Source organism: Saccopteryx leptura, chromosome 1, assembly GCF_036850995.1.
Source record: "Saccopteryx leptura isolate mSacLep1 chromosome 1, mSacLep1_pri_phased_curated, whole genome shotgun sequence".
In the NCBI taxonomy this organism is placed as follows: domain Eukaryota; kingdom Metazoa; phylum Chordata; class Mammalia; order Chiroptera; family Emballonuridae; genus Saccopteryx; species Saccopteryx leptura.
In genome coordinates, this window is record NC_089503.1 from 171144412 (window position 1) to 171171416 (window position 27005).

Consider the following 27005-nt stretch of genomic DNA (forward strand, 5'->3'; position numbering starts at 1 on the left):
CCTCGGCCTCTCCCAGCTAATTTCCAGTGGACATTTACAAAGTGCTGCCTTCATTTTTTCCAGCTTAATGTTTCTAATGAAGTTCTGGTGCTTTATGACACTGGGGATGCCGATAATAAGCCTGTGGATAATTAAGAAGTTTCAGAATTTGGGGATGCCGATAATTAGCCTGTGGATAATTAAGAAGTTTCAGAAATTGTCTACAAAGGAGCCCTTCATTCTCTGGCTGTACAGCGAAGACTGTGCTCTCTTCTTGTCCCCTGTTTTCTTGAAAATAAAATGTTTTTTTTAATTTATTTTTAAACACATGACCACAAAAGGCTGGAATTCCGTGGTTGTAGACCTCTGAGTCTAAAGCACTTTAAGACTGATAACATCAACATAATGGACAATTTGGAATACTTCTAGGGGAGGTACCCGAGAATATGACATATGCTTTTAGTGTACACAGTTGGACAAGTCATAAAAAGACACTTTTAGTCTTTTTCATTACACTTGATCATATCCTAAGCCAGTGGTTCTCAAACTTTTTGAAGTTGGGGAGCATTTAAAATTCTACAAATAATTGTAGGCACATTATATACAAATTTCTGAGAAATATGTTCTTTTATGATAATTAAATGAAATAAATATGACAAAATTAAATTTATTCTGACATTAAAAAACATTTTTATGTTACAATTTTTGAGTTATACATTTTAGAATTCTTAAAAAAAGAGGAGTTAAAAAATAAAGCAACAAAAAAGTTATCTTTATATATATATATATATATAGATAGATAGATACATTCTTAATAAGATTTAGTAAATTCGGCAGGTCCCGGCATGAATATGTTAAGTTTTTTCATTCTTGTGTTTATGAGAAACATGAGCCTGGTGTGTCCTAGCGATTTCTTCAATGTTTGGGCAAGAATTCATCTCTTTTTACTCTTAATTGTGTTGAGTACAGAAAACCCTCACCATACATATCATCTTAACTTGACACCAAACAAAGGATAGAAGAAACTTGCCTCCAGTCTTTCCGGGGAACATGGGGGGTAGTGTAAACAATCCAACACCACAGTTTAACAGCCTTTTGCAATCTAATCAGGCAAATGAGGTGGGGGGTTGGGCAGACTGTCAGCTTACAGCCAATTCCCTACACCTATGTCCCCGAAAAATCTAAACTCCCGAAGCCCTGTTGGTTTTTTGGTCCCCAACAGGCACATATTTTTCTGGAATACCAAAGGGCGCACCTGGAAATCTTCTAGGGTGCACCAGTGTGCCCTCGCGCACACTTTGAGAGCCACTGTTCTAAGCACTCTTGCTAATACAATGCCTAACATGTTAACGAAAGTTTTGCCAGTTGACTTTGAATCAGATTGTAAAACATACTGATTTCTTGTTGTTGTTGAGTTTAATTTGGGGGCAGCTCTATTTGGGGTTGTTTTGTAGATCTGGATAGAGATTCCAAGTGAGCAGTTGCAAATACTAGTCTTGAGTTAAAGAAGGACATTAGATATAGTGATAAAGATGAAAACCTGTCCAGTGAAATCATCTCCTGGAGAGGAACTCTAGAGGGAGAAGGTTCAGCATAGATTTCTGGGAGATGCTTTTATGTTAAGGCATTAACACAGTTTACCTGCATAACCCTGAGGTTTAAAAAATGATTCCTCTGATGTTTATTCACACGACACTAGCAGTTCCAGTGGTTAGAGAGGAAGGCAGGTGACTCTCCCTGGAGGAATGTTGGCGTTGTCTCTTGCCATACCTCCATGTGCTCTGGCTGTTGAGACTCTAAGGGCAGATGGAGGAGCAGTTCCCACATTAGCAAGTGTTGGATTACACAAATTCTGCTCTACAGTTTAGAACAAGCTCACTCTGGTTTGCTATTTCTTCTGCTTCTGTCCTAGGCAAAAAGACATGGACATGCTCTTGTGTCTCATTGCTTGCTTGCTTTCTCTAAACATTCCTTTTATTTAAAACATCACCTAGCTCTAATTTCATTGGTACCATACCTGTTTTCATCACATTAATTAAAAACTCCTGAAGTTTACTCCTGTTTCCTGCATTAGATCTGTTTCCTGTGGGTTATCTTCTATGTTTGGATTTACATTTTTTCTTTTTACACAATTGGAAAGTCTAAAAATCAGACCAGAAACTGTGTTTGTGTGAGAGAGTTCATTGCACCACAGTGTAACCTTTCAATTAAGAAACCTTCTGATGTTGGTATTTTAAGTTGTATCTCTCTGGGCATCTCAGTGTCTTCTGAGAAGACTCCTTGGTCTTCTGAAGTCGGTTAGTCCAACAGCCAGTTCACTCAGAAAGATGAGCAAGGAAGAGTTCATCGGCAGATGTGAGTTGTAGTTCATATATCCCACTGAGTGCCTCACCCAGCATTGCACACCTCTACTCTCCCAGAGATCGAGGCTCTCCAGGGTCAAGTTTTCGAAGAACTGGCTTTCCTTAAGGCCACCTGTGTGGCGCGGGGACCTGGGGGATGTATCGCTCCTCGCATAGAATTTTCATCTGCCTTTGGCTTTATCCCTTTCTCTCGCCCTCTATGCTACCTGAAGCCTCACTCCCGAGTTTTCCAGGGTTCTGCAGGACGAATGGCCCCATAGTTCTCAGTGGCCTCTCCCTTTCCTGGCATTAGACTTCAGTTCTTGAATTTCCTCTATGCTTTCCACCCAAGAGATATTTATTGGTATTTTCATTTGCTGTTTCTCCTCTTTGTTCTTGTGGATTTTTAACTTTTATTCTTATTTACCAAGTGTTTTGATGAGGTATGTAAGTAATTAACTGGGTTATACTCAAAGCAGATCCCAGTGGTAGATGTTCTATGAGCTTATATGGGTGTTAACAGCTTATATGGGTGTTGATTGTAACAGTACACAAAAGTATGATGATGGGCCTGACCTGTGGTGGCACAGTGGATAAAGTGTCGACCTGGAAATGCTGAGGTTGCCGGTTCGAAACCCTGGGCTTGCCTGGTCAAGGCACATATGGGAGTTGATGCTTCCTGCTCCTCCCCCCTGTCTCTCTCTTCTCTCTCTGTCTCTCTCTCCTCTCTAAAATGAATAAATAAAATAAAATTAAAAATTAAAAAAAAAGTATGATGATGGCAGTGAGGGGAGCTACATCAACAAGCTACCTCTGCTTTTACTTCAACTTTTAGCACACCCGTTATCTATCAGACACCTACCCTGTCTTATCCTCTGTGTTAATCTTTACACATATTAAGTTGTTCATTCCTTACAACAACTCCACGGGAAGTGAAGTCACATCTAGATCGAGTGTCTCGCACAAGAGAACGCAGCTGGCAAGGACGAAGCTGAGGTGTTTGTACAGGGCTGGCCGACTGGAAGCCCCGTTGTTCACAGCTGCTACCCAGACAGCCTCCATTCATTGGCATACATTAAGGTCCAAAGAAAACCCATTTCGATGAGAATTGTCTGTCCTGGTCATCCTTTTCGTTTCGGCACTGTTTTAAAATTAAGAACATGTGTGCTTACATGATGAATTTGCGGTCGTTTGGTATCATTAATAAATTTATCAGTGAACTTTGTATTTATGAAATATTTGAGACTCAGAACTCCCTTGCGGAGTTTTAGCATCTGCACCTGAAGAGTAGGAAAGGGGGGTTTACAGATGTTAGCAGCAGTGATGGCCAGCGGCAGGGGTCCGAGTGGACCTCAGGTGTTCAGAACCCAAGCCATGGATCATTCTCACTGTACTTGACTTCTCAAAATTTGTATTGTTTTCATCAGTGTCTCTAGAAACCAAGTTAAGAATAGTACTTTGATGTTCTTTCAGGTTTCTGCCATTCTCTTCTTTCCATAAGAACAAGAAGTACACTCCTTCACTGCATTTTTCAACCAAGTATGGTTCCAATTCTTATGGATGTAAACATTTCAGAGACGAAAATCCTGAGAAATGGATCTGCGGCAAGGTGAGTTAATACAACATTTTAAAAAAATGATGTCCCTTTTAAAAAGCTGAAAATAGACACTGATTGCAGCAAATATAAATATCCTATTACAGTTAATACCTCCATGGTCACATAGTTATTTATAGCTATTTTATGGAAAGATGGTGCTACTGAGCTATGTTGCTAAGAGATTTGTCTTAAGGGTTTGTGTATTTTCTCTTGTCTGTTTGTTTTTTTAGTGTTGTGTTCCTATGTTTTGTGACTTGGTTACCCTATGACCAATGGCATGGATCATTAGCACTGGCTAATGTGTTCAGATTAACCAAAGCAGAAATGATAGTCTAAGCCCTTTATCATGATTGGAATTCGTTTTCACAGTCAACTTCCGACAACTGACTTTAATGGAACCATTTATGTTTTTCCTCATTTGCAAAATTCAGGAATAGACTTTTAGGATGGTTTGTGTTGACAGAGCCTTTCCCCACTGGCCTTATTATAGGCCTGTGGTCCCAAGACCAGCCCTTTTCTTATGTTATTTTCATGTGCATTTTGATTCTAAACAGGATCTGATAAGCCGCAAAGCATAAAAATATCTTGTACTCCTAAGAATTAATTTAAGGAACCTAAGCATATTGCACAGAACATAAAGTTGACCTTTACCGTCTACGGCCTTTGGAATGGAGTGGGATGTGGAACATATCAGAGGTTTAATGTGGCACATCGCTGTCTGAGAAACTTGGGTGGGACTGTGACTGCGTGCCCACTGCACCTAGTGATTGAATCTGCTGTCACCAGAACCCTGATAATAATGAACATTCAGCTTAATGACCGTGATTATGATTATCATAATGGATGTGCCCATGCAGTGTGTGGGGATCATTATGGCTCAACTGTACAGAGATGAGTTAGGGGTGATTTTGCTTTTATGCATTGATTGGGGTAAAATATGCCTTTCTGTTTAAACAGACCAGCTTCATAGAATTTTAAGATTCCTTCAGTGCGTGTTGATTGATGATTACCCACTTGCTGAGAAACAGCCCTTTACAGGCATTTGTTTTGTATTGTTTCATTTCATTAGTAAATGTAAATAATTAAATAATTAGGTGTAATTGAGGGAAAATATTTTGCTTGTGAGGATGGCCCACAATAATCAACTATTCAATTTTAGGGCATTTTCCTTCTCTCTCACAATACATCAGGGACTGGAATTCTTTGATTTCCTCCCTTTTATCACCCTTGTGTCAGACTTCTTGAGGTCAGTAGGCATCAGGAAAAGTATAAGCTTATATAATTTATATTATAAATCTATAGATGCATTTGTATTTGCATGTAATATTTATATATCTTCTATCTAGTTTATTATGCACTTTAGAAAATTGGACAGAGCCAACTACTGTTATATTGTTTGTTGAAATAATATCTAACCTACAGAATAGTTTAAATTTGTAATGTTGAGAAGTGGATGTTTACACGACCTCTGCTTTGTAATCACTGTCTTGATTCTGATAGATTAATTACCCCATATTGTAACTTTCAATTATAATTTTAAAAGTGGCTTTGAGCCCTGGCCTGGGATGCAGTGGATAGAGTACCACTGCCAAGCTCCAAGGTCACCAGTTTGAGCCCGGGTTTGCAGGCTTGAGCCCAGGGTCTCTGGCTCAAGCCTGGGGTCACAGATTCCAAGGTTGCCAGCTTGATCCTGGGATCACTGGCTCAATTTCAAGGTCACCAGTTTGAGCCCTGATCAGGACTCGACCCACAGGGTCACCAGTGCAAGCCGTAGTCAGGGCACATATGAGAAGCAATCAATAGCACAACTAAAAATGGAATGAGTTGATGCTTCTCTCTCCCTCCCTCTCTCACTTTCTTTCCCTCTCAAAATAGAAAGTGGCTTCAAAAGAGTTTGAATTTTAACATAAATAAAAAGAATATGTGCATTGATGTGTCCAAGATTTCAGTAGATTAGATCAGACCAGCTCAGTCTATAACTATTAACCTAAGGGCTCAATTTACATTTGAATCTGAAATATTACATTTGAATGATGAGCAAACACAATGGAATGCACTTTTATAAGGCATGATAAGCCAGTTTAAAATTTTGATCACTTATAAAATAATGATATCCTAAATCTCTAAAGCTCTATCATTTAAAATTTGTCTATTATTAGCTCCATTTTCATATATTAACATTATAATAAAAGTTATTTAGAAAGTAGTAATAGAATCATGTTAATAGATGGACCAAATCCAAAGATGATTAAAAGATTAATTTGCTTTTTATTAATTTAAATTTATTTCCCATAGTACAGTTTGTGTCATATTATAAAAATTAAAGATTGAAATTTAAATATGCCTAATGTCTTCCAGAGCAAATATGGGAAAGCTTGCTGTCGAGTCCAACTTTAATTTATAGATAACATTTTATGTCTTTTTATATTGTTCAGTTGATTTTATGTCAGACTATAAAAAAAAAATATTTTAAAAATTATTGTTAGTAAATTTCCAGGTTGGTGCTTCAAACTTTTTGAAACTCTTACAAAAAGGCAAAGGAAGCTGGTAGTGACACAGACCATAAAAATAAATGACAAGTCAAACACTTATTTTGACATCACCCTATTACTTCATACCGCTTTCTTTAATGTGTCCCAGGATGTTCTCAGAACTCCACTCACCTGTCTCACACGCTGGGCTTCCTGCTTGAGAATTCATTTGAAGAAATTGTTCCATTATGAAAATTAATATTGTGGATTTCCTATATTTTAACATACTTAACTAAATATTTTCCAAATTATGCCCAAATACAATATCTCTTCTCATAAAGATATACAGGTACTTCACAGAATTATTTAACTAGACATTTATATTCATCCTAAAAGGATGCTAGAAGCCCTATCTATCACCAGCCTGATTTCAGGAATGCTAGTTTGTAACTTTTGTTATGTAAATGACAGATTGATAATCATGCTATTAACTCTGATTAATTTACAAGTTATTTTTCATGCGGCTGTTAGAAGGTTATAAACTATAGGAAAAAAATAAAATCTGCTAGCCTGTTAAAAAGTTTAACAAATATGAAATATCAGATACTTAAAAAGCGATAACTTGATGGTCTAGGCAGCAACTGACTTTAAGAATACTGACTAGATATTTTAAAGACACAAAAGTAGTCAAACTATTTCACAGTGTTGGCTGTAAGAATACAAATATTGACCTTACTTGCTTATTAAATCTCTTCCAAGAGCTATTTGCAAAGAGTTTGCTCACCACAACTGGAATATTTAATAAAATCTAATTTTCCTCCTCTGTAATTCCTCAGTTGAAAAATGCAGTCCCTTGATGATGATCTAGGGCTTTGAAGAATAAATGGATTTTAAAGAGAAAATTAGATGGTACTTATTATGCTGTCTAACTAGCAATGCATTGCCATTTGTCTGTTGTATTATAAATGTCTTGCTTTGCCTACCTTCCTCATTTAATCATGTAACTTGCCTGTAAGCAGTGTTGGGGAGGGGGTTTGCTGTATTATTACTCTTTCAATTGATTTCTTTGCTTGTTCCAGAGATGGCTCACACTGATTATGCTCAGTACAAAACTTGTCTCTTCGCCTTCACCTAGTGTCTTCCAAATTTCCCCTGTCCATGTCCACACACTTCACTCACTTGCATAATACAAGGAGACAGACCCAACCCCCCTCCCCCACCTCCGTCTCCTTTTTTTGGAAACCTTTTTCTAATGCTATCCGTTCTCCCAAAGGAAGGTCTATCTGGCTGGCAAGTTTCATACTTTACAAAATTAAATGCTGATATAAAAATTACACCCCGGTCCAAAATTAATTTTTCTTTGGGTACATAAAAATATAATTTCTGAGCATTCATTCAGTGTTTTATTATTTCCACTACATTTTTTTTTGAGTATGTTTCATTATGAATTTAATGATTTGTCATTAGAAGCCTGGGAAGACAGCATGTCTGTCCAAATTTCTTTGTAGCTCCCCAACCTAATGCCACGTGTCTGGATGACATTTATTATAGCAATCATGAGAGACAAATAGGACTTGCCATATACATTTTTCCTTCACTTTTATGTTGTGTATATGTTTAAGAAAGTTACTTCTATTTTATTTGTCAACCTATTCAGTAAAGCTTATTTATGTTACTAAAGCCTATAAACCATTAAAAATGGTTGAAACGTTTTCTTCAAAATGTTATATCTTAAAAGAAATCAGTGGCATTTGAAACTACCGTTTGGAGCTGAAGCTTTGCTTACTTTGTCTCTAAATGGTTTGTGAAACACTGCATATTGTTTTTCTAATTGAATGCAGAAATCATCTGTCATTTTAGTGGTGACATTTAATATACATAAATAATGTCCATGGGGTGAAGCCAACTAATCAGAAAGTATGAATATACTTTCTAGTTCTAATAGCATAATAAAGGAAGTACAAAACATGATATATAAAACGTATACTCAGTTTTGAAAGTAAGTTTCCATACTCGTGGCTAGTGTGACTTAAATTTAAAGTACAATAAAAATTCTAAAAATATCCCAGAAAAAAGAAAGATGATAAGATCTATCAGATGTATTTTTAGTTAACATATATACTTATTTCTTTTTACACCCAAACATTACCTTTTTTTTGACATCTGACTCTTTAGATAATTTAATTGAAGCTATGAATCTCTCCAGAAAAAAAGTGCAAATATACAAATGCAAAACAACATTTGTATGCCATAAGTTTTATTTTATTGGAAACTAATTTTATTTGGGAGTAAAATATAACAATATTTTTAAGGTCTTTGTGTACAATTATTACTCTCAAGTGTCTGCTTTAGAAAAATGTGAGCATGAATCCAAATTTTGCAAATAAAGAAACTATATAAAAATAAATTTCAGGGAAAACACTAGTATGGTTGCACTTGAGCAAGAAGTTGAAATGTTGAGATAGCCCTTTACTATGGCCATATACCTACATTTGACAGTAATTTGATTTTTTTTATTTTGGTTCAAACTTTTTGCTCAAATGTCAACAAATGTTAAAAATAATAATTTACCAAGGTATGTAGTGTCAAATGGAATCAGAACTCCAAAACTTGCGCCTTACCAGGTGGTGGTGCAGTGCATAGAGCGGCAGCCTGGGACACAGAGGACCCAGGTTCAAAACCCCAAGGTTGCTGGCTTGAGCCCAAAGTCACTGGCTTAAACCCAAGGTCGCTGGCTTGAGCAAGGGGTCACTGGCTCAAGTGGAGCCCCCAGTCAAAGCACATATAAGAAAGCAATCAATGAACAATTAAGGTGCCACAGTGAAAAATTGATGCTTCTCATCTCCCTTCCTGTTTGTCCCTCTCTGTCTATTGATACAGTCTGTGACAGTGGAGAGTTATAAATCCATGTGTCATATTAGGGACATTGAGGCAGAAGTGAACTTCTGAAGGGATTTGTAATGCTTCTGAGTGCTCAGAGATTTCTCTCTACAGAAATAAACAAATAGTCATTGTCCACTTCATCCTGCAAAAGCACTTCCTCCAGAGTTAGGCAGTTGGTTTAATTATCTTCCTCTAATCTTATTTTCCAGAGTTAAGAGCTTGTTCAAAAGGATTCATGACTTTGCAGCACCACGCATAATATTGCTACAGTGCATTGAATAATAATAATAACATTATCTAAGTAATCCAATCTATGAATGAACTCCTTATTGGATTGTTCTAACCATGGTTCACATTTCTCCCAAGTATTTTGAAACTTCTATGTAAAGTTGGCTCTTTATCTCTAGAATTTTTCAGTTCATATTCTACTCTTCTTTTCTTCTTTTAAATTAAAAAAAAATTTATTTATTGATTTCAGAAAGAGAGGAAAGAAGAGACAGACAGACAGAAACATCAATCTGTTTCTGTATGTGCCTTGATGGGGGGTCAAACTGGCAACCTTTTCATATTGGTTCATGCTCTAACCAACTGATCTATCAGCCCAGAGCTCTACTCTCATTTTTAATAATTCTCTGCAAAGGCTCTGGCTCTGAGACTGACTACCCTACAGGAGGATGCATGCCCCTATTCAGGACTTTGGGGCAGCATCTTTGGCAGTGGCTCATGATAATTTAAGAAGAAAGGATCAAGATGGCATGTGCAATGTTTTTTATCCAACAATGAAACTGGATGTGTTTCCGAAGATTGCAGATTTTCTTCCTAGTCGTGAAGTTTGGAGATTTCTCTTCCAATTGAAGTTACACTCAACAAAAAAACTTTTAAACATGTTAAAGCTAGGAAAGCAGCCTATACTGTTTCCAATAAGAATTTCTCAATCATGATGTTGGGAGGGACGTACCAGACCAAATCCATGAGTTGGCTGCTCTCATTACATTCTGGGACATGCTGAAGGAAACTGTGGGCTCTGTCATTTATTCTATAATATGCTAGAAAATACCAAGTATTTGGGACAGAATAAAGGATTTTTTCTGTTTTTCTGTTCTAAGTCACTAATCAACTTCAGTATTTATCCTATGTTTTTAATGGTGAAATCTTCACTGCCTAAGAAGTTGTTTTCTGTGCTACCTCATAATCTAAGTCTAGAGATTTCCCTTTTTGTTATAATATTAAGATAAATGATTCAACACAGTTTTGAATATTATGTAGAACTATAAGAGTTATTTTGGGTATATCCTTCACTGTTTGAAATATAAATTAAGGATAAATAGCAGAGATGTAGAATTATGGAGGTAAAATCTCACCCAAGGAGAAATAGTCTTGAGTATTTTTAAATAGCCATGGCTTGGCAGACTCTAGTCAGAATAGATTCTATATACCTTTTGTATGGCTCTTTAAACTGACTAAATTTAGACATTTTGGTTCTGAGTATGTTTCTTGAGATTTTTAAGAAAAAACAATTTGATGTGAAGATCAAAATTAACATGGTGGCATTAACCAGATTTACCAGATAATTAACTCTGGTCAATATGCCAAGCTAATTATGTGTATATTATGGGCATTCTTAGTATTGAAATTATTGGCTGACTATGCCTCACAGGTACTGAACAGCCAGCACAGACAATAATCCTGGGGCTTCCTGCAGGGACATATAACAGCTGTCTTAACTGCTGGAATGTGGATGGTATTAGAGGTGGTGCTTAGGTTAGCAGTTTTTTACTGAGAGATAAAAACAGTGAAAACATTTCCACGAGTCAGTAACCAATGTGACCATACAGTTGCCTGCTGGCTGAATTCAGCTCTGATCAAGTTTTATCTTCACTGATTGTTGGGATTCTTAAAATTATTTGCATTTCAGCATCCATTCATTAGGAGAGAAGGAATTTTACTCTTGATGGTAACCAGTGGGTTCAGCTGCTTTGCCTCTGTTCCCATTGATCCTCTTGTTGTGTGTGCAACACCGTAGAATTCCAGAATTGCTGTCCACCAAGTGGCAGAAAAGCTACTCCCTGAGAAAGAGAGCTCAGCATTCTCTACAGTTGTGTTTGCTGTTGGTATGATAGCTGTGTAGCTCTTGAGCACCTACGATGTGCTATGTATGAGCTGAGATGTGTGGTATGAAATACACGCTCAGTTCAGCAGACTTAGTACAAAGAATAAAGAAACATACACACATTTTTTATTAATGACACTACACTGGCAATAAATTAGACTTATTGGTTTAAAATATTTTATTACCTTACAATTAATTTTGCCTATTTCTCATTACTATTTCTAATGACTACTAGAAAACTAGAATTACCTAGGGATACCACATTGTACTTCCGTTGGCCAGTGGAGCTCTAGATGATATTATTTGCCCAGTTGTTTGACATAAAAAAAGGACTTGATTTTGACGATATCTGTAGAAAATTCCCCTCTGGAAACTCAGACAAGGATTTTACTCTGGTGTTGTTATGTTTGTTCACTTTAAAACTTTTTCCCCTGCTGTGCAGTGGATTAGAAAATACAACTGGTTTCTTTGGCTACGGCTTCTCCCTCAACACATCACTGAATTCTTCCTTCCGGTTTACTCGTGACAGGTCGGTTCAAGAAATGAGTGTTTTTAAAAATATACTTAAAGTTTTCACTTAATAATAATTATCTTAGTGTACATAAATAACAATAAAGCCAATTAAAAATGAAGAGTTTGGTGATATTTTTAGTGACACTGTCTGTATGTATATATTATTGATTAGTTTATCCTGTAGCCAAAGGACTAAAAGAAACAACTGTGTTCTAAGGAAACTAAGTAAGAGTCTTCTTCCTACAATCTATTTTAATTAGATTTCATAAATTTATATTGTGGAAAATCAAAGTATATCCCCTTAATCCAGGTTTAAGATGACATTGCTCAGTTGACAAATACAGGTGAAATTAATGTAGCTTCCTAGATTAGTTAAAACATATGTAGTCTTGGAAGATTTATTTGAAGGATGTCACAATCATAGAAATATATGAAACCACACTTTTGCTGCTCTACACACTTAAGGAAGGAAGTATGTCTTGAGGCAAAGTGCATAAATCCAGCTTCTCACTATCTTCAAGGCCGTTTGAAGATTCAGATCTACATAAATAGGTGTGAGCATGGGACCCCAAAAACAGGAAGAAAAATCAGTCAAAATGCCCTAGATATTAAAAGCGACTCTGCTCTAACGTGAGGCCGCTTGATTAAGCAGTGTGGTGTCACCCATATCTTTCCTCCAATGCTAAAAGTAATGCACATGGATGGACACAGTGACAATCACCGCACAGCCTCCCATCAGCAATAATTAATCTTTCCGTTAACAGAGGCTAGAAAAGCTTCTCATCAGCCTCTTCTGAAGTCTGAGGGCCCGTTTTTTTTGTTGTTGTTGTTGTTGTTGTTGTTGTTGTTGTTATTTTGAGGTTTGCATTCTGAGGAAAATTGTCCCCACCAGTTCTAACAAATTGAAACACCAGGCTAATTACAGCAGCTAATGAAGTGTGTGGAATGGTCACAGCTTGTCCTGAAACTGTTCCTTCAGTTTGGATTAGAGTTTCATCAATCACTTTTTTAAACTGATCCGGAATTGCCTCTGCCCAGTGCTTGGCATTTTTAATGCCGTTTCTGTAATTGGTTTTTTCCCTAAAGCTTAGACTGTTTTTTGAAATATTGCGGTCTTGGGACAAGACTTGCAAACTCCAGTTTATATATAAAAAAATTATTATTAATGATATCAGCTGATCAAGTGGTAGAAAGCTAATAAAAGGGCCACCAAAATAAAAAGTGATATACTGTTTCAATCCTGCTAAAGGTGGCCGTAAAGCATATCCTTGTAGAACGGTATTTTTTTTTTTACATGTACCGTCTAATACAGCATAGAATAGTCATAGTTGGGGGGTAGTGACTGAAATTCCAGCTAGAGCTCCTATAACACAGACACACAGATGGTAGTTTATTGTTAGGCTTGGAGGCTCCATAGTCTGTGTTACGACTACTCAAGTCTGCCATTGCAACACCAAAGCAACTGTAGACAACACAGAGAAGATGGGCACGACTGTGTTCCAATAAAACTTTATTTACAAATTAAGATGTGGGCTAGCTCAGGCCTGTGGGCTGCAGTTTGCTGACTTCTGTACTAACAGAACCTCTGATTCATATTTGAGTTTGTGACTGTCAGGAAGAAAAAGTGACTTTATTGGCCACCTTTTTCTTTTTCTAATATTTTTCTTTTTTTTTTTTTGTGACAGAGACAGAGAGAAAGGACAGATAGGGACAGACAGACAGGAAAAGAGAGATGAGAAACATCAATTCTTTGTTGCAGCACCTTAGTTGTTCACTGATAGCTTTCTCATATGTGCCTTGACCAGCGGGCTACAGCAGAGCGAAGGACCCCTTGCTCAAGCCAGTGACCTTGGGCTCAAGCTGGTGAGCCTTATTCAAACCAGATGAGCCCACAGTCAAGCCAGAGACCTCAGGGTTTCAAACCTGGGTTCTCTGTGTCCCAGTTCAATACTCTATCCACTGCACAACCACCTGGTCAGGCTATTGGCCACCTTTTTAAGCTGGTTATAGTCCTGTGACTGACTATGTGGACCACAGAATGTAAGTGACAGTGTGGGTCCAACTTGCAGGAATTATTTATCAGAACTTTCCCTACATGAGTATGTCTGACAGCATGGAGGACAGCTAACGTCACAAGCTGGTCTGATTGAGTTCCCGATGCTGGTGAAAGACACAGCTCCCTGGCTCCAAAGATTCTTCACAGCAACGTAGTAGGAGTGTTGGCCCAGCTACTCCAGTCCACCGAGCCTAAGATCCGGGGGGTGGTACCAAGGGACAGGAGCGGATGTACCACAGGAGAGAAGCCCTGTAGGTAGGAAGCACACCACCTTCACAGGAAGCAGCACACCCGCTGCTCTGTCTAGTGGGCAATCTGGTGCTCTGCAGATCTGTGACTCAGAAGGGGAGGAGTTATGTCCCTGCTGAGGACCTCCCATTGCATAAACAAGACTGAGAAAGGGCCCTCACTCTGGGTGAAAAGATGATCAAGACTAGGTGCTTTTGACATGTTCAGCATGACATGTAGGAGCTCAAGAGTTCCATGGTGGACTGCCTCCCATAGTGCTTTAAAGACAAGTAAGTGTCATTCGCCTCTTGCCTTCCTCCTGGAAGTCTGGAATGGGGGTTTGAAAGCTAGACATTGACTGACACCTTCAATCATATTGTAATCCTTGGGTCAATGCAGGCCTCAATAGACAGAGCAAAGCTATGAAAGAACGCTGGGTCCTGCACACTGCGGACTCTCACACCAATCCTGGGCTTCTGTGTAAAAGCGAAATATACTTCGCAGTTGTCTAAGGCACTGTTAATGTGGGTTTTCTATCAGGTGCAGCTGAGTCTAACCCCAGTTAACACAATATTTAAGAAAGCCTTTCTGATGCTTTCAGATGCAGGTGCAAACTAGAATTTGTGAAAGTGGAAAATAAAGAGCATGTAATAGCTAGGTGTAGTGACTAGGGGCCACTAGACTTATAAAGAGGGACCCCCTAGGACAGGAGTCAGAAACCTTTTTGGCTGAGAGAGCCATGAATCATGAATGCCACATATTTTAAAATGTAATTCTGTGAGAGCCATACAATATGTTTAACACTAAATACAAGTAAATGTGTGCATTTTATGTAAGACCAACACTTTTAAAGTACAGTAAGTCTCTGAATTCTTTATAATAACGTTGTTATGCTGTTGCTAACTAGTGATAAATAAAGTACTTCTTACCATTAATGCGACTTCTGGTGCTGCATGGTTTTGCTGATGGCTTTGTAGTCTGGTTGATACATGGTAAGGTTAAGCTTCATACAGGCGTTGAGACTTCCATCCGTTAAACGTGATCGTAGGTTGGTCTTAATTTTCTTTAGATGTGAGAAAGACTGCTCACATGCATACGTAGAGCCAAACATTGTCAGTATAGCAATATTCACACGCTGCAGTGAGTGGTATGTGACGGGAAGCACGCTCCAAGTTTTGACAATCAGCTGGTCTGCGGGTTGAAGTTTTTTCATTTCTCCCCACTTGTGCTTGCTGCCCAACTCTGCTTGCTGTCGTGCAAGTCTTTCCAAATCTTCATTCAGTGACTTGAACTAATTCACCCACATGTCTGAGGCCTTCAGGTCAGCAGCTTGTAACTCAAAATCTCTGATGGAGACAACGGGGATGTAACTCAGGTCGGCACTGTCCACTGCACACTCGTGTGGATGGGTGATGAACTTAAAAAGACGGCGAGTGCACTCACGAAATTCTCCAAAGCGCGCTTTGAATGGCTGCAGGAGATTAGATGTGAAGCCCACTAGCTGCTGGAGATCAAGATGTTGAGCAGGGCCACTTGCTGTGCATGCATCTTTAAACTCTCCCAGTTTTTCAAAGGGTAGTAAACGACCTGTTTCAGTGTCTGCGATGAAGAGTTCCAGCTTGTTTTCAAATGCAAACATTGCTTGTTGAAGGGATAAGACTGTATTTCCAATGCCTTGCATTTTCACATTGAGCTGGTTCAGATGTTCAGTCATGTCCACGAGATAGTAGAACTTCAGGAGCCACTCAGTGTTAGCTAACTCAGGATGCTCAACATTTTTCATTTCAAGAAAAGTCTAGATTTCGCTCAGACAAGCCACGAAACAGCTGAGCACCTTCTCTCTTGACAACCAATGCACATTGTTGTGCAGAAGCAGACCAGGATAATTATTCCCAATTTCATCCAGCAATGTTTTAAACTTGCGATTATTGCAGGCATCCCCAAACTACGGCCCTCGGGCCGCATGTGGCCCCTGAGGCCATTTATCCGCCCCCCCCCCCTCCGCCGCACTTCCGGAAGGGGTACCTCTTTCATTGGTGGTCAGTGAGAGGAGCACTGTATGTGGCAGCCCTCCAATGGTCTGAGGGACAGTGAACTGGCCCCCTGTGTAAAAAGTTTGGGGACCCCTGAAAGCTCGGGAAATAATAAAGTTGACCACTGAATGACCAGTGACATCACCTCACCAAGCTGCTTGCCACACATCTGAGCACAAAGCACCTCCTGATGTAGGATGCAGTGAAAACTTAGGATGGGTCTCTTTTCTTGTTCACGAAGAGGCGCTACGAATCCTGTTTTTCCCCACCATGCACGGAGCACCATCAGTATACACCGAAATAAGTTTATCCATCAGTAGATTTTTTTCTTCAGCAAACTCAGTGAAAGACTTGAATAAATCCTCCCCTCTTGTTGTCTCTTTCATAGGCAAAACAGCAAGACTTTCCTCATGTAGTGTGTCACCAACAGCATACCTTGCAATCACGCTGAACTAGGATAAATGGCTTAACATCTGTTGACTCATCCAAAGCGAGAGAAAAGAATGGTGCTGCATTTATGTCCTTCACTTGTGTTGCCTCAATTTGATTTGCCATCATGATGGTACGATCGTGAACAGTTCTTGCCAACAGAGGCATGTCTTTTATTCGTTTGATTATCTTCTCTTTACCTGAAAAGTCGTCAAAAAGTTCACTGGCAACATCAAGCATGAATGTTTTGGCATACTCCCCATCTGCGAATGGCTTTCCATTTCTCACAATTGCTAAAGCACCAGCAAAGCTAGCCAAATTCCAGTCACTTTGTTGGGTCCAAACACGGAGTTGCTGCTGACTAGCTTGCACTCTGCACAGTAGCTCTTGACATGCTTTCTTCCTGCTGTCCCCCGCTGGATATTTCAATGCAAATGTAGTATGGTGTGTGTCAAAGTGCAGCTTTATATCTGACCGTTTCATCAATGCAATTTTATCATTGCATTTTAGACACACTGCAGAACCTGCTCTCTCCACAAAGGCGAATTCCTCTGTCCATTCCTGCTGAAAAGTACAATACTCCTCATCTTTTTTTCTTTTAGCCATCTTCTTTGTCAAAAGGGTTTCTGCAATTAGCTAGCTGACTACTTGATTAAAAGGAGGGAAGTTTACTTCCTGGCCCTCACAACGACCCGTGTACCTTACGCATTATCCAATAAAAATCTGGTGTTGCCCTGAAGGACAGCTGTGATTGGCTCCAGCGACCTGCAACCATGAACATGATCAGTAGGAAATGAATGGATTGTAATACATGAGAATGTTTTATATTTTTAATGTTACTACTTTTTTTATTAAAGATTTGTCTGTGAGCCAGATGCAGCCATCAAAAGAGCCACATCTGGCTCACGAGCCATAGGTTCCCGACCCCTGACCTAGGAAGTTATATAAATATCTAAACACTCTGCTGTGCACCTGAAACTTATTTAATATTGAATGTCACCTGTAATTGAAAACTTTTTAAAAAAAATTAAGTAAGGAGGAGGAAATTCAGAACACTTTACTTAGAATTATCTGCTACTTGAAGACTTCGAAAGACCTCTTGGTATCACTGAGCACCAGGTTCTTTTGTGATTACTTCAATTCTGCCCATGAGAACACAGGTATTAGTAATTATTGGCAGTTTTTTTTCCCTGCATCCTGATCTAATTCTTCTTTGGGATTATGGATAGCAGAGATAGAAAAGAGATTTTCTTAAGGCTCTAAATGTAAGATTTCTTGGAAGAAAAAATTCTTCCTGTAGGCTAATTAACTAGCCCCCATGATGGATAAGAGCTTAATGGGACATTGTGTGAGGTTAATATTCAGTAAATCATATTAACAGTTTTGAAAATTTGGATAGGCCCTAACCATATACTTGGAGAACAGACAAAACTAATTGAAGTACCTTTACCATTAATTTCCAAGGTCTTGGAAACTAATGGGTTTTCTAGAAATATCATTAATGATGACTAACACCTATATCATACCCTATATTAGCTAAACATATGTCAACATAGAAATACATAAAGTATTACACATTAATATTCTAAACTACATTGCTAAATGTTTGCAGAAAAGAACCTACAACTCATAATTATTTCAGTTTAGCACATGAATATTATATTCATGGGAAAGTAGGGTTTTAATGTGACTTTTCAATATGAAACAATTCTTATACTTTTTATTTCCTTAAGTACAGTAAAGCTATACTTGTCAAAATTTGTTAAAAAGAAACTATAAATTACATCTGAAAAATTTGGTTAGAACAGATTTAATCTACCAAGCTTAATTCAGAGATATTTTCTATTAATCATTTATATTAACCTTCAGATTGGTAACGGATATAAGGCATACTAATACACTAGTAAAGATTTTAGCCTATTTGCATCAGAGCCAAATCTGAACTACTTAGAAATGCTTTTTTAGTTGTTTTGTTCTTTCTTATATTGAATTTATTTTATATTTCTTTTAAAAAGGGCTCATTAAATAGAACAGTAAATGCAGCAACATTACAAGTGTGGTTAACCTACTTAACACTTCAGAGTTTCTCAAATACTTTTTAAGTATTAATTTCCTGGAATTCATTTACTAAGACTATAACCTATTAATGGTTTAGTTTTAAAGTACATTTAAAAAGAAATGTCAATGAATTAGTAGTTGTTATATATTGGCCACAGTGAGATACTTATTTTTTATTTTGTTTCTTATAAATTCTTACCTGTAGAACAAAAGTGGTGTGGTTAAGACACTACATACCGAGTTGAACTTAACTTTATTCAAGAGGTATTTTCTCCTATATTGTGTGACCATGCCAAACATCGAGTTTCCAAGGGCCATAATCATTTCAGTTGTTCTATTTTTATATCCTCTTAACCTTTAAATAATTTAATATTGTTCAAAAATAAGAATGAAATAATGTATTAAATATTGAGATTAAATTCTTATATATCATATATCAAAGTTCCAGAATTTAACAACCTTTCATTGATAAAGTTTAAACAAATTAAGAGTTATAATTAAATGTTCTGCAATAAATTGCACTCTTAATGGCACCAGCAATAAACATCCCTTAGTATTTTGAATGCCAAAGTGTTTCACCTACTCATTTTTGAGTTCAGACTCAGTAAAGTTCAAGGGCACCCGTGTATGAAATAGCTTGTGAGAAAATTCCCATTGCTTTCTTAATTTGATTTAGTTTGGGAAAAGGACATGAGCTCAGAAAAATAGATCATCATCTTTAGTAATGTTGGTTCAAATATAGACACTGAGCATTGTACATCAACTAGTAAATGTGTACATAATTTTGCCAAAGCTTATGAAGGGATTTGGCATTATAAAATACATTAATGTCTGTTGACTATCTCATCTGCATTTTTATGGTTTACTATGTAGACTTGCTTAAGGGAAGTATTGTTAAGAATGTAGAATGTAAAAAATGAAAGGAAAATTTAAAAAAATGAGAAATGATATGTTTTGGTATTTTATAAAAACAATAAAAAAACAGGGCAAGAGGAATACAGTTAGTAAAAGTGTCCAAGTGTAAAGGCAAAATATAAATCTAAGAGGATTGGTAAACATTTTGTTGTGGTAATTACTTTATTTTTATCATATAGAACATGTACAAAGATCTGTAATGCTAAGTGATATTCACCTGACCCGCCCCACTCATCTTTCGAGTAAAGTCCTCCCTTCTAGAGACCACTGTCACCTCTTACCTTCTGGTTAACTTCTCATGCTGAGCACTCTGGGCTCAGGTGGGAAGAGCAGGTGGCGCTCCGTTGGCACCCCCTCTCCAGACACAGAGGTGCCGGCTCTCCCTTCCCTTTAGGTCTGGTCTGGTTTCACTCCTCAGCTGGCTTTCGACACAAATTATGATTTGAGGTCACTGCTGTCTCCTAGTTATCCTGCAGATGCAGTTTTGTAGATGTTTATAATCTTCCATGTTTGGAGGGGGGTCATTTCTGAAAGGATAAGGCAGGAAGTTCATTGCTCTGCCATCTTAAAACTATCAATAGAAGTGTTCCCAATGAATAATTTTACACTATGGGTCTATGTCACTTTTATAGAGGAGTTTTGAAAATAATAGTGGTGTTTCCAAAAAGAGAACACCCAGAACATTTTATTTAGTCTCAAGAATATTTGAATGTGGTAGATGGTGGATAGAAGCACAGACGGCCTGAGTTCCACCCCCAGGAGCCTGATCCTCTAGTGGGGAGCTGACACCTGTAAAGAATCTCTGTCATACAAAACAAACACCAGAACTGGGCTGTGAGGATGGCACAGCTGTGCACCAGAGGATGCAGTGAAGGGAGAGTCCATTGGCATCTGAGGAGAGAGGGCTTTTCAGGACAAGGGATCATCAGTTTTTATGTGAGACAATGTTTGAGAAGGATTTGCACCGAGGAAGAGCTAACTAAATTTTGGCTGAATGTGATAGTATTCAGCATTGCCATTTTGACATTTTTCTTTCCATTTCTGTTCAGGGTAAATATTCTTTTCTTCAGCACTGTGTATAAGCAGTAATCAGTTTTACTTATTCTTGTCTTAATTTTCCTGAGAGAAATTAACAAAAACATTTCTATAGAGAAAATTTACCATCCAATGACAGTTACTGATATATCCTATAATTACAAGAAAAAAAATCCTTCCTGTGAGAATTTCATCATGTTAATGATGCATGTATATTATTAAGAATTATAAATACTGAGTAATAAAGCTTCAAGTTCATACGTTCCCAGATGTTATTTTGGGGCTACCAGATTAGCCATTTTTCAAAAACATAAGCAGTAATTAGAAATCTTTCATAATTTCTTTCAGAAACAAGGTTTGATTTTAATTCTCCCACTTAAAAAAAAAACTTGTGAGAAAACACTGTGTCAGAACTCGACATTTTTTGAGCTTGACAAAAATTAAGCATAATTAAAATGAAATATTTATGGTATGAATTATACTGCAATTAATATGTTTTCTGCCACTGCTTGAAGGATAAAATTAAAAGAGTGTTGTTAGCAGACTCCCTGCTGCGAGACTAATTTCTTGATTTTAATACCAAATATTATCACAAACATTTTCACAGTGAAAGAGTAAACCGACAAGCAGAAAACGTTTGATCAAAATGATCGACTGCACAAGGAGACCTGTTGCCTTAAATGAAAGCAAGGCAGTATTACTGTTTGTTTTAAGATCTGATGACTAGTTGATTCCAAGGGTAAGATTTACACTTTTAAAGCCATTAACATAAGTAGAAAATTGCCTTCTGTTTTAGTTAGCTGTGCTTTTTAAATTAGCCAGTGTATTGTTCCAGGATGTTTGCTTCTTCAGGGGTAATCAGAAAATGAACAAGGCATGGCATACCAGAGCCTCCCCGCCAGCTAGCCAAGACATTATAATACATCCCAGCACCAGATTTCCGATGTGAACAATTTTAAGAGAAGTGAAGGAAACGATGCATTCTGTCAGTACGTCTGTTACAGGGGGATCACTTTTTCTCATATGATTATACCTTTGCCGAAAAAACAGGCTACCTTGACAAAAGAGAGTCACTGCTCTCTTAAAAGGAACAATTCCCTACCAGCTACTTACCCAGACTACGCATCACATGTTAGTTTCAACGTGAACATTTTTACTGGCCAATTATTTTTTGGCATATGGCACCATTTGTGTTATCAATGAAAGAAATAGGTAAACATTATTAATAGACCTCTTTCTTTCTCCAAATGTCTCTCTTGCATCATGCTGCTTGAAGGATATGAATAGGGAATGAAGGATTATGGGCTGGGACCCATCACTCACTGAACCTCTTCCTCGGGGACCAGAAAGCCTCACAAAACTAAAATTTTGGGTTAGTGTTCATGAAGAGTTATTTACAACTTACCCATAAAGAGCAGCAAACAATATTTTGAATCTTTTAATTCATTTTACATAGCCATTTTCTCATTCAATCGTTGGTCTGTCTGTCCAGTGTTACTTGTGCCCTTGGAGGCATGATGGCACCTTTCTGACACTTAAGAACACTAGACAGTAATCAGCAGTATGCTTGGGGTCCATGTTAAACAGTGAAATTACCAACCCAAAGAAAAAAATGTGAAAAATACGGCACTAAGTAGAGCACTAGAGCGCACGCCTCAACTGGAAATGTGTGTGTTGATTGACTCAAGTTTTTCGCCACCCTGCTCATATCTACAGTGTGTTTGTAAAGTCATGGTGCACTTTTGACCGGTCACAGGAAAGCAACAAAAGACGATAGAAATGTGAAATCTGCACCAAATAAAAGGAAAACCCTCCTAGTTTCTGTAGGATAATGTGGCAGTATGTGCACATGCGCAGATGATGACAACACCCTGTATTCAGCGGAGCAGCCCACGGCCATGCCAGTCGAGATGTGGACGGTACAGAGGAAAGTTCAGTGTGTTCTGTGGCTCACTAAATTCGAATCTGTGACCAAAGTGCAATGTGAATATTGGCGCGTTTATAACGAAGTGCCACCACATAGGCATAACATTACTGGGTGGGATAAGCAGTTGAAGGAAACTGGCAGTTTGGTGGAGAAACCCTGTTCTGATAGGCCATCAGTCAGTGACGAGTCTGTAGAGGCTATATGGGATAGCTACCTAAGGAGCCCTAAAAAATCTGTGCATGAGCCCACATCGAACTGCACTGAATAGGTATAAAACTGGGAGAGTTTTTTCTTTTATTTGTTGCAGATTTCACATTTCTATTGTCTTTTGTTGCTTTCCTGTGACTGGACAAAAGTGCACCATGACTTTACACTCTGAGGATTGATTTTAGGGTCACAAGTAAATTTTGATGATGCAGTCCAGGGCGTACAGTTTCCATCTTCTTTCCTTGGTCTCAAGTGATGGGGTTGAATGAGAGAGTAAGGATGGACTAACCCAGATGGCTCAGCCTCTCAGACTGGAAACAGGTTCATGTTTCCCCGGGGCCAAGTCTGTGTATTCATCATTCAATCACTCCTTGGGCCAGATAATATTAAGCATCTATCATATTTTGTACCAGATGCTGTACTAAACCCTAGGAATATAACTGTGGACACGATGTGACCTGTCTTTAGCAGTTAATCTCCTCATGTGAGTGTTGATAGGCTGTATTTTTTAAGGAATTGGTCCATTTCATCTTAGTTATCAAGTTGTGGTCAACTGTTCATAATACTTCTTTATTTATCCTTTTAACGTCCGTGGCATCAGTAGTGATCACCCATCTCTTTTAGTAATTATTAGTAATTTGTGTCTTCTCTCTAGTTTCATCTATCCTTGCTGGGTGTTTATCAATTGTATTGATCTTTTCAAAGAACCAGCTTTTTTGATTTTGTTGATTTTTGCGATTCCATTTCAGTTTCTTAAGTTTTGCTCTGATTTTATTATGTCTTTTTTTCTGCTCACTTGTATCTAGTTTCCTAAAGTAGAAGCTTAGATTATTGATTTTTATATCTTCTTTTCTACTATATGCATTCAATGCATTTAAAGTATATACAATGTGGCCCTGGCCGGTTGGCTCAGCGGTAGAGCGTAGGCCTGGTGTGTGGAAGTCCTGGGTTTGATTCCCAGCCAGGGCACACAGGAGAAGCAACCATCTGCTTCTCCACCCTTTCCCCTCTCCTTCCTCTCTATCTCTCTCATCCCCTCCTAAAGCTGAAGCTCATTGGAACAAGATTGGCCTGAGCACTAAGGACAGCTCCATGGCCTCTGCCTCAGGTGCTCAAATGGCTCCGGCCGCAATGGAGCAATGCCCCAGATGGGCAGAGCATCGCCCCCTGGTGGGCATTCCAGGTGGATCCCGGTCGGTGTGTGCGGGAGTCTGTCTGACTACCTCCCTGCTTCTAACTTTGGAAAAATACAAAAAAAAAAAAAAAAAAGTAAAGAAAAGAAAAGAAAAAAGAGAAGATAAAGTATATACAATGTGAATATTTTTTTATCCGAAGTAATATGAAGTAAATATAAAAAAACAAAAATTGAAATGTACATTTTAAAGAGGTGTTTTACATATTCAAAATTATCTATTATATTAAAATGAAAACTAAATGTAATTACTAAATATCAAAAGGTTTAAGATTATTTAAATAAAACTAGTGATTTCTTCATTTCTTTTTTCAAAAATTTAATTATTGTTATATATATATTTAAAACCAATAATAATAATAATGATAATACAAAGTCATTTAGAGCAGTGGTCTCCAACCTTTTTTGGGCCACGGACTGGTTTAAGTTCAGAAAATATTTTCACAGACTGGCCTGTAGGGTGGGACGGATAAATGTATCACATGACCGAGACAAGCGTCAAGATTGAGTCTTAGACGGATGTAACAGAGCAAATCTGGTCATTTTTTGACAATAAAACATCGTTCAGACTTAAATATAAATAAAACGAAAATAATTTAAGTTATTTATTCTTTCTCTGCGGACTGGTACCAAATGGCCCACGGACTGGTACCGGTCCACGGCCCGAGTTTGGGGACCACTGAATTAGAGCTCTGTGGTGATCTTTGCTCTTTTTCCTTCTAGGATTTTCAAACTGTATTACCATCATTTGACCTCTTCTCCAAGTATGGAAAATTATATTCAAAAGCTGGACAAATTTTATAAAGGTATGCATTTTTGCTAAGTACTTCAAACACTATTTTAAGTGACAAAAAAAAATCAAACAAGAATAATTTAACTGTCAAGCATTTTAAAAGCCATGCTATAATAATATTAATGCATAATAAAACCAGACACATTTTTTTATTCTAGTCAAATGGTTTTTAACATTTAAAAAATCATGGGTTCTCATTTTTTTTCACATTTTTAAAATTAATTTTAATGAGGTGACATTGACAAATCAGGGTACATATGTTCAGAGAAAATATCTCCAGATTATTTTGACATTTGATTATGCTGCATACCCCTCACCCAAAGTCAAATTGTCTTCCGTCACCTTCTATCTGGTGGGTTCTTTTTTTTCAAATCTCCAGATGGACTCAAAATAGGTTAAGAAATACAACTAACAAAAATCTGAAGTGTGCCTTTTCTCTTTATATTAATTAATACAATAAAACAGTTTTATACAACACAGAGAAAAATGCTATGGTGTCTAAAAGCAAAACATTTCTCAATACTATACTGATAGTTAGTTTAAAATACTATATTCAATACATGTGTTATTTGAATCTTGATGGGATTCCAAATAAATAGTGTCCAGGGTCTCTGATTATCAAAGTTTGCAGTATACAAAACCAGACCTACACAGAGACCTATAGAATAGGCTCTCAAAGAGTACTGTATCTGCTTGCTAAGGTGTTTAAAAATAGAGGCGTGATTACAATCAAAGTGAGACTTAACGGGAGTATTCTAGCATTTTCAGCTGAATTAGAGGAGGTTTTCGATAAAAACAGCACAGATCACTACAGTTGAAGGAAAACAGGCAGAAATAGGAAACTGTGCTAGTTAGAATGCCCCAGGTATCCTTCCACACCAGGATCCAAGGGGAGAGCTCTGGTGCATTGGAGAAGGCAGAGTAGATTGAAGCAGCTTATGTTCCTTAGACTCAGTATCAGGGACTCCCGTTCCCCACTTACAACTTTGGATGCTTCACTGTGGAAGTCAATATCTTAAATACAGATACCTTTTAATGACTCCAGAAAAATACATGAAGGGAAGTGTGAAATACTCATATATAATACCAAGTGGGATTGCTGTTTCAAAGGTTTATAAAATATCATTACCCATTGGAGCATTTCTCTGGTATTTCTAACTGACAATATAAAGTAGCCTAAATAAAAGCTTCATATCTGTGTGTGACTTAGATTTTATTTCAAAGGTATAGTCTGTTTGTAATGACAAGTGTTGAAAACAAATTGAATACTTATTACTAAGTTAAATAAATGATGAGACATAACAGGTAAGGTATAGATCCTTACCTGTTAATCTGAAAAGAACATAATGTATTTCTAAGAAAAGAAGGCTTGATTCAAAAGAACCCTTATAGCTTAATTCTATTAAAATGTCTGTACATGTGTATATGCACACATACATTGTATTATATAATGTGTGTGATTTTATAAAAACGGAGCTGGCCTGATCTGTGGTGGCGCAGTGGATAAAGCGTCGACCTGGAAATGGTGAGGTCACCGGTTCGAAACCCTGGGCTTGCCTGGTCAAGGCACATATGGGAGTTGATGCTTCCTGCTCCTCCCCCCTTCTCTCTCTCCTCTCTCTCTCTCTTCCCCTCCCCTCTCTCCTTTCTAAAATGAATAAAAAAAATTTTTTTTTTTAAATTTAAAAAATAAAATAAAAAAATAAAAACGCAGCTGCATGTACTTCTGTGTTACATGTACACACACACACACACATTTGTATATGGCAAAAATGTTAAAGGAAGTTTTCTCTGAATACTAAGATTATAGATACCTTTTGGGGAGACATGTACTTGTATCCTTATTTTTTGAAATTTTTATCTAATCAAACAAAAGCAAAGTCTTAAAAAAAAATTCTCCAATATGAATGAACTCTTCTCTACCAATTACAAAAACAGTTTGACTTTATTCTAGTCAATCATAATAATTTAGGCACAATTATCTTTTTTTTCCTGAAAGCAAAGTAATTACTTGCCAAATTATTTCTAAGAAAGACAAGGATGAGTAACAAATGTCTCACATTGCTCTTAATTAAAAAGAGTGCACAACGAGCAAATTACAAATACATGATGGAATTTAAAAAACAAAAAACGCTTGGTCACTCTGCTCTTGGGTTTTTAACTATTTTGTGGATTGAAAATATTATCAAAATGTCATGTCCTGGTGTTTAATTTTGGTAAGTGAAGGGTAGCCGCCT

The 27005-nt window shown here is 37.5% G+C and overlaps 1 protein-coding gene across 1 annotated transcript in view; it reads left to right on the forward strand.

The window, feature by feature from the left end:
* The window catches only part of SPATA17 (spermatogenesis associated 17), a 105366-nt gene that overhangs the window by 76815 nt on the left and 1546 nt on the right, over nt 1-27005 (forward strand). The window contains exons 9-10 of the mRNA XM_066360887.1: nt 3795-3930; nt 24699-24781. Of these exons, the coding sequence (XP_066216984.1) occupies nt 3795-3930; nt 24699-24779 (217 nt within the window). The 3' untranslated portion in view covers nt 24780-24781. The remainder of the gene's footprint in view (nt 1-3794; nt 3931-24698; nt 24782-27005) is intronic.